This window comes from Haliaeetus leucocephalus, unplaced genomic scaffold, assembly GCF_000737465.1.
Source record: "Haliaeetus leucocephalus isolate CR32 unplaced genomic scaffold, Haliaeetus_leucocephalus-4.0 Scaffold906, whole genome shotgun sequence".
Lineage (NCBI taxonomy): Eukaryota > Metazoa > Chordata > Aves > Accipitriformes > Accipitridae > Haliaeetus > Haliaeetus leucocephalus.
In genome coordinates this window covers 3,313,429-3,326,463 of record NW_010973342.1, presented here as the reverse complement: position 1 = coordinate 3,326,463, position 13,035 = coordinate 3,313,429, and the positions used below count along the sequence as shown (strand labels likewise).

Here is a 13,035-nt window from a genome sequence, read left to right as displayed (position 1 = left end):
TGCATAAAACCTGGCCTTCGAACGGGTGCGCACCATTGTTTTTAATATATAAAAACACTTGAACATACTCAGCTGCGCGTGAAGAGAAAACAAAAGTAGTGAGCGAGCTTGAATTAACATTATATTTTCAAACGAAACAGATTTAAATATTGCCAAGAGCAGTGAGAGCGTCTGGAGTGGGGTGGAAGGGCAGCTGAGCGAGGCGAGCGGAGCGCCGCGACACCCTTCAGCGCTGCTTGAGCAGCCACAGAGGCTTGTGCAGGTCTAGAGAGCTGAAGTAAGACCACCACCAAGGCTTCTCCCTGCCCGGCGGCGACCCACCTCGAGCCTCCGGCTGCCCGTGTTGGGCGTGAGGGTCAAAAAGTTCCAGCGGGTCGTACGGGTCGTACGGGTCTTCCATCGAGCGGCGGAGGAGCTTGTTGGGCCAAGCCTCGACAGGTCGCAAGACAAAGTCGACTCGCCCGGCCCGTTTCATCTTGGCAGGAAGGGTGACCCTCTTCATCACCCGGCTGTATCCCGCCGCTTGGGCGCTGATTATGTATGTCCCTGGAGGCAGGAGTCGCCAGTAGTCTCCATCAGCAGCTTAGGTAAGGTAAAGGCACAGCAAAACCGAGCTTAGTTTTTAGCCTTGCGTCCTTTACAGCTACATACTCGCACACACGTGCGTGCACAAGCGTTCAGGGGGCAGGTTTTGAAGGGTTCTCAGATGTTGATTTGGGTTTTGAAAAAAGTTCAGATGCAAACTCTTGAATGACAAAAAGGGGCTCCACCTGCGAAAATCTGGCTTTTGGGAGCTAATGGAGTAAAATTCACATACAAAATGTCAGTAACTGCTCTGCCTGTATCACAGGGAAGGGAAGCTTTCCTTCATGCTGCTTTCCCAGGGGTACAAGGAATAACTCCAAAGAAATCAAATGAATTTAAAACTATGTGAAACTTAAGAAAGTGAAAGCAGAATCCAGGCAGCAATATATATATATAGCATGTCTAAGGAGCTAAGAAATCCCTGCTTTTATTATATTACATTCAATTACTTTGCAGACATTATAGCATGTAAGACTATGGAGTTGGAGCTGCAGCTGGTATAAATTGCCATTAGTGTAAAATGGGTGTGAATTTCCTCCAGCTGAAGGTTAGAGCCTGCAGGCAAAAGCAGGGAGTTTTAAAACCGAATATGTATTCTTCATTTTATATTTCCTTTATTTTGAATGGTAAGTTTCTTAGCTCAGTTAATGTTGCTTTAATGCTATTTTCTCATGGAATTTCTCAGTCTTTTTTAACACTGAAATTAAAAGGCTTTTTAATCATACAACATTCTTAACCCCACCTAACTCAAGAACAAATATTCCTTTTTCCTTCAATGTAAACACATTTTTTATTTAATTCCTAATTCTTTAAAGGTCTACTGCCAATGGAAAGCCATTGTCTGGGAAGAAGTTTGAAAATGACCCTAATTCATGCCAGAGTCTCCCACCAGCCTCAAGAATCTGCATCATCTCCACTATTGTATCCCCTCTAATGTTAGGGGTTTTTAAAGCTGGAAAGCATCCACTACATTATAAACCATTCTGACTTGCCGAATTGATTCAACAACTATCATTAGAGCAAAATGTTACCATTCATGTCTTCTATTTTGCACTCCTATGGCCTACCCTGTTCTAACTGAAATCAATAATAAAATGAGAGCATTGATTTCAGTGGGAGCCTAAAAGCTCAGAACTTTATGACTGTGAAAATTAACAGTTGCATATGCCTTGATACATGTTTACCAGCTGACGACAGGTATAAAGTGAACATAATTCAACGTTCTAGTTTGTTGCATTTGATATAACTGTAGTCCAAAAATTGCATACTTTTATGCTTTTCCACATGAACAAAAAAGGTTGCAGGTCCTTCAATCACTGCAGTTATTCCAGTTGTTAAAGTCAGTGTGGATCCTACTCTAATTTCTACACCTTATGCTCACAATATTTCAACTAACTTATTCTATCAGGGCTCTGAACCTTCACGTGCTGAGTTACAGCCCTTGAGCAGGGCTATTGCCATACTCCCCCAAACATGAAACTAAGGTGGATTTCTGAATCTCATTGAAGACACATTGGATTTGATGAGCAGCAGACAGTTCTAGGCAGAAGTTTCAACGGCAAGGACTAAGTCATCCCAGAGACATGACAGACTCAACAGCCAGTTTGACATGTCTTCTCTCTTGTTATACTAGAAACAAACCCACAGCTGAGCCTTCAATTCTCCATTAAGGTGCCATTGCTATCAAATACGACAAGATTTTTGCAGGTTAAGCTCTCAGTGCTTTCATCCTGCCCCAGAAAAAAGCTCAAACTGAAAATATTACCTGTGGTGACATCATGCTGGATGCCCCTGACTGAAATACGAGCATTTTTTATTGGGTTGCCAAACTTATCAGACACAATTCCTTTTATCCCTCGATGAACCTGACAAAGCAAAGCAAAGTTAGATGGGAGTCATTTATTACAGTAACACCTACTCATCTTCCAGAAAAACCCCTGTAGAAAGGAAAAAACTTTCAAGATGTTCAACCCATTATAGAGGCTCTTGGGCAGTAATGCCCCTTCAGCTCACATCCTCTATTTTGGGAGCTCCAAGGGGGCTGACGGAAAGGGATAACCAAACAAGAGCTTTTTTGGGCTAGGTATGTGGCTCTGCACTGAGCAACCCTTCTCTGCACAGATCACTGGCACCTCATGATCTGACCACAATATTTAAAGACTGTTTCTGAATGTCTACCCTAGACCCAGAACAAAAAAGAAATGAAAAGTTAAGGCTTTAAAAAACATCTGATGCTCTATACACAATAAGAAGGCATTTCTTTAGCTACTTGGGACTCATCATCGCTCTGCTGCCTACACTTCAATACATGTCAGAATGTCATGATAGCAGTGTGTGCAATAACTTTCTTCGCTTCTCTACAAGCACAGAACAGAGCTGCTAGAGCTGATGAGAAACGTGCTTGGTGACAAACTAAAGAGCGATGTGAATTCTGTCATACAGGGAGGTGCACAAAGAGCTCACTATATTTGAAGTTCAATAAAACAAACCAAAACAGGAAAAAAATCCAAGTATTTAAACAGTAAACCTCTTAAGGTTCTTTTTTTGCAACCTCCTAAAATGAAAACATTTTCTATGGGAAACTCTATATGACCTTTTTAAATGAAAAGTAATTCCATTTCAACTTTTTCCCTGAACTGCTATAATCAACTTGAGCTGTTCTTTACTTCATTTCCCTCCCCAACTCCTTTCTCTTCCTCTCATTTTTCCCTCCCCATTATCCTTTCTCACAAAAGAAGAACAGAAAAAAGAACAAAGCTTCAAAATAATGGAAAAAAATATATTTGCTTTTTTGTTGGAATATAGAGATGTTTAAAAATAAACATTAAAATATCCAACTTTACAGTACCTCTTAATATGAAGCTGGAAAAAAAGAGTCTAGCCTAGTGACAACAGTTTTTTATTTAAGGTGAGGCTGTGTTGTCACTGTTCTTGTTAAACAGCCGTTCTGTACTGAGTGGAGCCATTCACTGGAGAGTTTAGGAGCAATTCAGTATAAGGGCTTGAAAACTGTCCCTTAAGAACTATTATGATGAAGCACTGCAATTTGCTTTTCAGCATGGACTTGAGGATTTATCATATGGATAGTGGGTAAATCTGGTCAGAAGACTCATCTCAGACCCAAATTTAATTTACGGTGTAGGCGTACTCAAAGTAGTATGACCTCATCCAACTTCAATAATAATTTTGCAATTACAACATGACAGGATAAAAATGACAAAATTGAAATTTCTTTAACAATATTGATTTGTTTTGCTTTAGTAAATATACTATTTTTCATTTTGCCTCAAGTCTGTGTCACATAAGTTTGGGAGAGTGTTTTGATATCGCTTTTGACAGGGAGAAGAGATTGGTGTTTATGAAAATGAATTCTACTTCTGCGTGTTAAGCCAAGTAGATTTGTACACACACCAAACAGCCTGGTATATATCAGAATAAGCAAAGTTTGAATTGGTTATGGCAGACTTAATCCTTATCGGTAGTAATTCAGTCATCCTTATCTACAAAGTTGTTTTGCTTACTGTCCTGCATTTACTCAAAAAGCTTTTCCGGCATAGACTTCTACAGTATCTCACACTATAAAAATCTTTACATCTTGAAGACTTCAGTTGCAATATATATGGATTTAACCCAGCTCCATTTGGATTCACTAAAACTCATTTTCATCAGACAGCTGTAAAATGAAATGAGTTTGGTGGTCTGTACTGTAGACTTTATTGAATGATAATACTTACCACAAGTAGCAAGAGGTTGCTTAGAAAGGCCATAAAAACACTCCTAACAAATTTAAATTACTGCGTACTCTATCAAAATAAGGCATGACAGAAAGCTAATCTACTAATGGCTGAGAGAAAGATGAGCAACTTCTGTTTCTGTATTCACTTACTTATTGTCAGTGAGGTATTTGGTTTTGTTCAGCTTAAACTTATTATTAAAAATGACTTTTAAATGGCATGTTTTAATGCTCACAGACATACAGTTGTTCCTTTAGAAGATCAGGCTTCAGATATTTTGTACTTACTTTCATAAAGAAATCAAGCTGAAAAGTGTGGAAAAGGCATTTCTAGCAAGATACTTAGAACCTCCCCATTTTAGTTGAATCTAAATCTCCTGTTGCCGTGCAGTAGGGTTTGGGCCAAAACCATAGAATATGGAAAGGAAAAAGTTCCAGGAAGCTCTCTGGAAAGCAGATCTTGGTTTATTCTTCAAGAGAAAGGTTGATTCATATTTTTCTGAATATGTGGGTTTTCTCTAGCATTACATTTTGGACACTTGATTTATAATGTTGCATAAAGTATTTACAATCCTCTTTCTCACTGTTTTCAAGGCCTTTACAGTCCTCAATCTCCATCCTTCCTGCAATATAGGCAAAGTATTATCTGTGTGTCCTGCTAGACAAACCAAGGCACCGGGGCTCCTGATGGAGTGTGATGATTGATTCAGTGCTATCTCAATAACTAACCAGGGAAACTGTAAAGAAACGAAGATTGACAAAGAATGAAAAAGAAAAACTGTAAACCCAAAGGTCTGTAAAAGCAGAGCCATACCATTTCCATGTAATTCAGAAGGGCATCTCTGTTTTCATGCCAGATTGTAAACAGTTCCTCCTCCAAAGGAAACTTTTCGCATCCTACCTCCACGGTAACTTCAAAGCAATTTGTGTGAAGGTAATTAAAATCTGCCATACCTATAAGTTTAAAAAGAAAAAGGAGAGATCAGGAACAAGCCATGTAACCCTTAGCTGGAGCTTTGCTGTTGCAGTTAGCTGAATGCGGTCCCTGTGGGTGTGGATTAATATATTGTAAAGAGTGTGCATGGCCAATATATAAAAAGTATTCAACAAATTCAGAATTCTACAACTCGCTTCAACTACAAATTAACTAATGACAACGACACTTCTTTCAGTAGAAAAAGCATAATTTAAAATTATTATTCACCTGACCAAGAAGTAGCAATAGAGCGATAAGGATTGGTTAATCATGGTAATTGGATAATCGGCTGTATTGGAGGTGATTGCCAAGGGTCACCAGCAAAGAGATGACCTTTTGCCATTAGTATGTTCAAAACCATTTCTGTACAAAAGACGTTGGATATAATTTTCAGAAGAATGTAAGCCGAAGATATTTAAACCTAATTCTCACTCATGCCCTGAAGCTTTCTAAATGCCTATTTTCAACATAATTCTTTGGGGATCCAGCTGAGTCCTACTTGAAAAGACAATTGAAGCACTGCTGAAAATTTATGAATACTGATATTTCATGATGCCAGTACTTCAGGAATCCTGAAGAAAACTAAATACTCTTATTGGGGAAATCAAATTAGCAACGTAAGCACAAATGAATGGGATGTTTGTCACAGTTGTTTTCCCTGAAAAAGAGTTTGTGTAAACAGATTGAAAAAGCAGCACCTGCATAGTCTGCAAGATGGATTCAAATTCAAGCCGCTAAGGAAAGAGAGCATAGCATTAAGCATGCATTTCTACATTTCAGATTTGAAAACTAGAATATTATATGCAATAATAAATTTGACCCTTGTATAACTTGCTAACTTTCCTCAGGTCATATCAGGGTTGAATACATCCCACGGTATCTGAATTTAAATGTTACCAACATACATTTTGCTACTTAAATCCCATACAAGTTACATTTTGCAGGGGTCTGGCCTGAAAGCAAACTGAAATGAATAAAATTATTTCTTTCAAACCCTTGTGTCTCATAAAGGTCATATAGAGGTTTTACCTCACTTGATATGATGGTAAAGTGGTTTTACCTCCAGTGAAGCTGTACCACTCAGCACCATTTATAATACCTCCGCGTTTCACAAAATTTCCGCCACAACGAAGTTCGGATCGGTCCGAGATGACTGGATGTGCATCTGCGTAGGCTTTAGCCAGCATTTTAAACATCTGTAACAAAAGGGTTTGAAATACATTTGCTTTTACCAACAGTAAACGCTGTCATTGTTGCTAGTAACTATTGCTGTTGCAAGCCCAGATGATGAGCCACCCTCTGTCCTCGAGGGTGATGGAGTGTGTGAACCTCTGTGAAAGGATATTCTGCCAAGAAGTTTTCACTTGCCTTCTTCTCCAGGGTCCTTCTCTGCAACCCAGTACATTTAGCCAGAGACAACATTAAATTGGATTTTGTGATACTTGGCTTCAACCTATCATCTGGGGCAGGGGTAGAGGGCATGTTTGGTTGTACTTCAAGTCCCAGGTTTTAAAGCTGAAATTAGGTCTCTCCATTATGTTTTAGCTCTTTCTATTTTTACCCTTTCAAAAATACCTACACCAGCCTCAGCCCAACCAAATCTTCGCATTGGCTGCTGCTGTTTAAAATAGACAGTGTCAATTTGCTTTGCACTTATCACTCACGCAGGACAACCTGCCAGTTTGATCTCAATGACAGTTGCTTCTTTGTGGGGCAGAAACCATTCCTAAAAAACGAAGGATAGAATGTGGTGATGGAGGATGTCACCACTGATTTCCTAAGAGTGTTGACACTGATGAAGAGCAGAGGAGTCACCACCCAGAAAGGAAAAATGACAGGTACATGTAGTGAAGACAGAAGAAGCAACAGTGATCTGTACCATTTCTTTGAATCAGGTTCCTGTCATTTTTCTCCAATGTTTATTCAAACTTTGTACAGAAATCCCCCCTCTCCTTCTTGTTTATTTGAACCTCATCTACAAAAGCTATAAATTCAGATTTCAACATTGAAATGACAGCAATTATCAGATGCTACTAGATCCTAATACTCAGCATCATGAGTTTCATTGCATATTGCTTAAGATAATATGTGCAAGAACTTGGGTGGCTAAAATCCTATTTTTAGAAGTGATCCTAAAACTTCATCTTTGATATTGTCATAAAGGATAAAGACCAAAATGATTAAGCACACAACTTTGATCTAATATTTACGGATGTTTCTAATAATCACAGAGCTGAGCCAATTATGGGATCAGGTAGGTAATCAAGTGTATGTGTAAAGACAATTTACCAAAATGCTTCTGATGACCAGACATTGAAAATCCTGACTTTATATAAAATGCTTTTGCATGTTGTTTGAGTTTGTATGTGTCTGAGTCTCCTTCAGACAATTAAGTCTCCTTCAAAGTTCTGCTGCAAAGAAATGGATGTTAATTAATTATGTTAAGGAGAACTTTTACTGCCAATAGTTTAGGGCCAGGCCTAATATCTTTAAGTTCTACAGGAATTTGGGTCCCAGTTCTGAAACTTCTGTGGAAGATATTTGCTAAAAGTTTAGAAAGTGCCTATGTGACTTAGGAGTATGTTCCTCACCTTTCCCAAAGACATCTGCAGACATTTTATTTCCAGTGACCAAGTCTTTCTTCTCTTGTTTCACACAAAAAAGCATAAGGTTTTTGCCTGGCCACTAGTGCAAGTGAAAGAAGATGGGTAGTAGTGAGAAGAGAAAGTGAGAAATCCAAATTCAAGTGAACTTGATTTAAAAAAAAAAAAGTAAAGCCTTTTATTAAGAAAAGCTGAAGTGTGCTCAGATACCAATACACTTATTATCACTTCGCAGCTAATGTATGACTAGTCACGGACCTCAAAAAAGCTTTGACATTTAGGAGTAATAAAGTGGAACAAAAAGGGAAAAAACCCCAGAGGAATCCTTGATCCTTCATTTGGTAAAATGAGGTCGGTTCTGTTACCCTGGCCAGCTCTTTTACCCCACCGACTGCCACAGGTTGGCTTTTTTAGGGGGACAGAAGGGAGTATTTCCATTCACCAAAGGGAATGCATTTGACTTGGTGTGCAACTTTCTGCTCCACTGAGCGCAGGCATCAATGCAGCTTCTTGTGTAACACAAAACAACAAAAGCCTGCTAAAAACATCCATCTCCGCAAAAGCTGAAAAATGGGAAAGTTCTGGATTAGGTGGGCTGAACCAGATGCAAGATTGGGAGTGTAAGGACATGGTCCAGCTTTGAGACTCCTTGGTCTCAGCAGGTACCAGCCCAGGCTGTGATGGAGGCTAAAGAGGCTTGAAATCCGCAGTGTCTTGGAGCAGGTGCCAAGAGAATCCTCGTGCTACCACACATACACCACGGGGGACACAGGGAGGTGGCAGCACCCAGATGTATTTTCAAACAGGGGAACGTGGTCTGAATATACATCACAGAATTTGATTTTTAAATTTCTGGCCATTATCTGCATTGCAGCGTTTCACCCTGGGCTGCAGCCAAGGGTACAAACTTGCCTAATTTCTCCTTGCACTGCAAATTCGATGGTTTAGCAGTCAGAACAACGGTTATGGCTAATGTGTGGCAGGTAAAACAAGCTGCTGTATTTCAGGACGCAGGTTCCCCAGCAGCAGCAGCAGCTGCAGATGACATTACTTAAATGCCTGTCACTTCACAGGTACAAGTTTTTAGCTTTCTGGGCAAAATTTAAAGTGATACTGATAATGTTGTTAAGGTTCCTGTACTGACTCATTTGAAAAAGTGGTTTTAATTGAGGACAGCCCTAGCCCTCCCCTGTAGGTTTTAAACTTCCAAGTTTGCAGCTAACTTCCCAGGCTTTGCAGCCACTGACTGCAGCCGTCACCGGTGTGAGGTCATCTGTCTTACACTGTCGCACACCAGGGATGCCATTCACACTTGCCCGCCTGTGTACTGCATGGGGATGGAGCACTTTGTCCGTGTGACTGCATCGTTTCACTCGAAACACACATGCTGTCCCTGACTGGAGATGATGGAGGGACTGCTGCTCCACAGCTGAACTGCTTGATAAGGCACACACGGCCATATTCCTCCACCATCTACGTGTAAATCAAAATACCCCTAGCCCAGGTGATGGGATATAAGTGCACAGGTTTCTGATTTGCCCTAGTCCTCACCAAGAGTTTCTTTCATTACCACCCACCAGATATTTCTTTTTACTGTGCAGTGCCTAGTTTATTTTACTGCTAAATCATTGTCATACATGCATAGTCAGTAGGTATCCTACAGCTCAGAAGAAATGGATTGATAGAGAAAAAGTTTAGTAGTCATAAATATTTAAATATTTAATATGTGCTGGTGAGAACTGTCACTTTAGAAGTAGTCAGCCCAAAGATATGCTCAAAGATAACGGATGCTTCAAGTCAAAGATCAACTTCTGACTATTTTCAACTGCTGTTATATAAAGAATCACTTTTTCTTAAGAGGCCAGGGACACTTTTAGCATATGCTAGAAGGCTGAAAAACTAGCTGTTCTCCTAGCGGGCATGTCGGCAATGAATACTAGATTGAGGAAACCAAAGGGAAATAGGAAAGATGGCAAAAAATTTCACAGAAGATTTACAGTGAGTCCCAAATGGGGCACTTTCCAGGGACGAAAGGGGAAAACCATTCCCGTTCATCTGACTTGGAATAAATGTTACAAGGCTGCCACCATATGGCAGCCAGCCTTTCTTTTTTTCCTACAGATTTCAACAGAAAATAACACTGCTGGTCAGGCTTGTTCCTTTTCTTCTGGAAATCAGTGGTAAAAATATCACAGCCTACACCCTTTAAATAGTAAAAGCCTGGCTTTTCCTAACCTGTGCCTTGTGAAATCATGTGTGGCCCCACAAAATATGGATAAATCTTTACAGATCAAGCTGATAGCATGTAAATGATCCTATATTTTAAAGCACATTAAATAAGTGTATAAATCATATTATATATATGTATATATACAGGCATTATATATACAAACGTGTGATTTATTACCTATTTAATACATACTTGCATGCATACATATACACACATGTATACAATCTAAATAAATCAAAGTTTGTTACTTGTTAAAAGAAAAAGTTTCCATAGTTCCACATGTGAAAGCCATATCGATATGCTCACCTTGCAAAAACAATATTACCTTCTCATCAGGTGTAGGGGAGAACATTTTTTCTTCCATAGGATGCCTTGAATAGTCGTAAGGATAGGTCACAACCAGCTCACCCCCATGGAGGCTGGCAGAGAGCACGAATGGGATAGATCTCAACCACTTCATGACTGCTTTTGTCTCAGGGGCCACCTGAAATCCAGGAGAAAAAAAAAAGCAAGCTGTGAGTAGTCATGCAGCTCTGAAGGGATTTGATCCTGGGCAGGATGAAGCCCAGAAGAGAAGGCAGTGTGTCAGAAAGGAGAATGCTGAGGCTTTTTGGCTTTTCCATCCCAAAGGTTAATGGGGGAAGAGCCTCAGTTTGCTCCAGGGAACAGATAAGACACACTATTCATTTTGGAAAAAATGAAAAAAAAAAAAGAAAGAGAAACTTTGACAAAAGAATAACTTTTTATTACAATGACATTTTCAGCAGCTGAAAGTGATGATAGCAGCATTTTAGGCTTGAAAAATTGTGGCGTTGTACCCCTACTTGCAAACCAAACTCCTTATTGGATTTCATCTCCGAATCAGCAGGATTTACTTTGGACGGGTAAACTGGAATATGGGGATCAATTTATAATTCTCAGCACTTTTTGGAAATACCTTGTCTCATTTGCTATCCTTTGGTCCAGGTTCATCTGCAAATAAATGAAACCTAACGTCTATAAAACACAGCCATGACTGCAGTCTACCTGCAGTGAACTGCGGCAGTTAAGTCACAAAATTTGTCTTTCTGACAGTCCCTGCTCAGTAACGGTGGCCAAGGGAGCGGGCACTGGACTGCCAAAGCTGCCCAGGCACCCACCTCGCCCCTTCACCCCTTGCTCTGGGGACCCGCTCCGGTGCGAGTTAATTCTTAGGGGTAACAGTGTCATCTGGTGGCCGGTCCCTGCAAGCCCAGACACACGCCAGTGCCCTCGGAGGAGGCGAGGGTCTTTTTCCTGGCAGCTTGTGAAGTTACCAGGGGGAAAGTGGGTGAGGGCAGAGGCTGCTAATCCGGACTCCGCTTTGCACGAGTGCAGATACGCAGGTTTTTAAAAAAATTAGCAAGATCCGTTATGGTGGACTTAGTTCAGCAGCTACATAAGACTGCTAACATTGCATACCACCCTTTGCTTTGATTCCATCAGCCATTAGAAAATCATCCAGCCAGGGTCCCAGAGTGGCTAATGACCAGTAACAGTGACTCAAGTCAGCAACGTGCAGGAAAAAAGCACAAAACAAACAAAACCCAAACCAACCCAACCAAAAAACCTAAAGACCTATACATTAGATTTGCAATAGTAGTAATTCCTGTTTTCTTTGGATCAGTCCCGAGTCTGCTATTGGTAAATCACAGCTTTGGAGACGGAGTGGGTAACACAAACAGGTGTGGAGCAGAGAAAAACACTGTGAAGCAAAGCTGCACCATGGATGTATTACAGCTCCCAGCAAGGAGGTAGAAAGCAAACAGTTTGAGGAAAAAGCCTTGTCTAAATACAGTTTTACCTGGAATGATTTAAGAAGACATCACCCTGCCCATTTCTGACCTAGGCAGGAGGCTACCTCCCTTCAGATGCCATAGTTATTAACTGAGTCCTCCTAGTTTTCAGGTTTCCTTAAAATGCCATTCTGTAGTTGTTGAGCTGAACTAGTCCTTCCAGCCACTGCAGAGGTGCTATTTGAAAAGGCTGTACCTTGTACTTGGGAAGAAATAGGAACCTGAGGGTTCCCACTGCTGTAAGGTGAATCATTAAAGCAGTAATTTCTGGTTAGTGTATGAACACAAGTCAGATTGTGCCACTTGTCCTCAGGAGAAACAGGCCAGGTCCATTTTATCTGTCAACCTAGCAGTAGCCTCTGAATCTGTGTGTCACTACGCTTTCAACCTCGGTATTATAAACAGGCAACTTAAATGTAAGATGAGATGTAACAGGTAAAGTCTGACCAACTCAGAAATGCACAAAATGCACTTTGCACACCAGAAACCTAACTAAGTTTTTTTCATAACTGGGAAAATTACACACAGATTTTCCAGGAAGGGCATGACTTGAAAAACATTTTTTAAAAGGCAGGTAAAGGGCATCCTGAAAGGAAAGGACAAACGCTCTGCACTTTTTGCAGTCTCACACAGCCGCTGACACAACACAGAGGTGGGAGAAGAAAACAGCCCACCAGGCTTTGTGACAAGGAACCTGGCAGTGTTCGAAGGATGTTTCCTGCAGCAGTCAAAGTATTTGCTTTTCTGGTCTTTGTACAGTGGATTGGTCTGATAATGACCTCCATCCCATGGGAATTTGGGACTGAACCAGCCACTCCCACCTGAACCCCAAGGGTGCTTTGTTCATCCTTTGAGCCCATCTCTTCTGAAGAGAAGAGCCCGGGTGGCTTGTAAGGGGCTGCGAGCAGCACTGCCTGCCCCAGGGATCCCTGTTTGGGGGTTCATGGGGTGGCTGAGGATCTGGCACCGAGCCCGCGCCCTCCAAGCCCCGCAGCACCGGCACTGCCCAGGAGGGTGCTGCCCCAAACTCTCAGCAGCTCCCTGCCCTGCCTGCAGCCGCCCCAGCTCCCGCTGCCCAGCCGGAGCAGGCATGC

The 13,035-nt window shown here is 41.1% G+C and overlaps 1 protein-coding gene across 1 annotated transcript in view; it reads right to left on the bottom strand.

Annotated features, from left to right (window-relative positions):
* Positions 1 to 226: 226 nt before the first annotated feature.
* CPZ (carboxypeptidase Z) overlaps positions 227 to 13,035 on the bottom strand; it is a 35,635-nt gene continuing 22,826 nt past the window's right edge. The window contains exons 7-11 of the mRNA XM_010583509.1: positions 10,453 to 10,611; positions 6,355 to 6,490; positions 5,133 to 5,272; positions 2,351 to 2,450; positions 227 to 582 (exon numbers count right to left, since the gene is read on the bottom strand). Of these exons, the coding sequence (XP_010581811.1) occupies positions 227 to 582; positions 2,351 to 2,450; positions 5,133 to 5,272; positions 6,355 to 6,490; positions 10,453 to 10,611 (891 nt within the window). The remainder of the gene's footprint in view (positions 583 to 2,350; positions 2,451 to 5,132; positions 5,273 to 6,354; positions 6,491 to 10,452; positions 10,612 to 13,035) is intronic.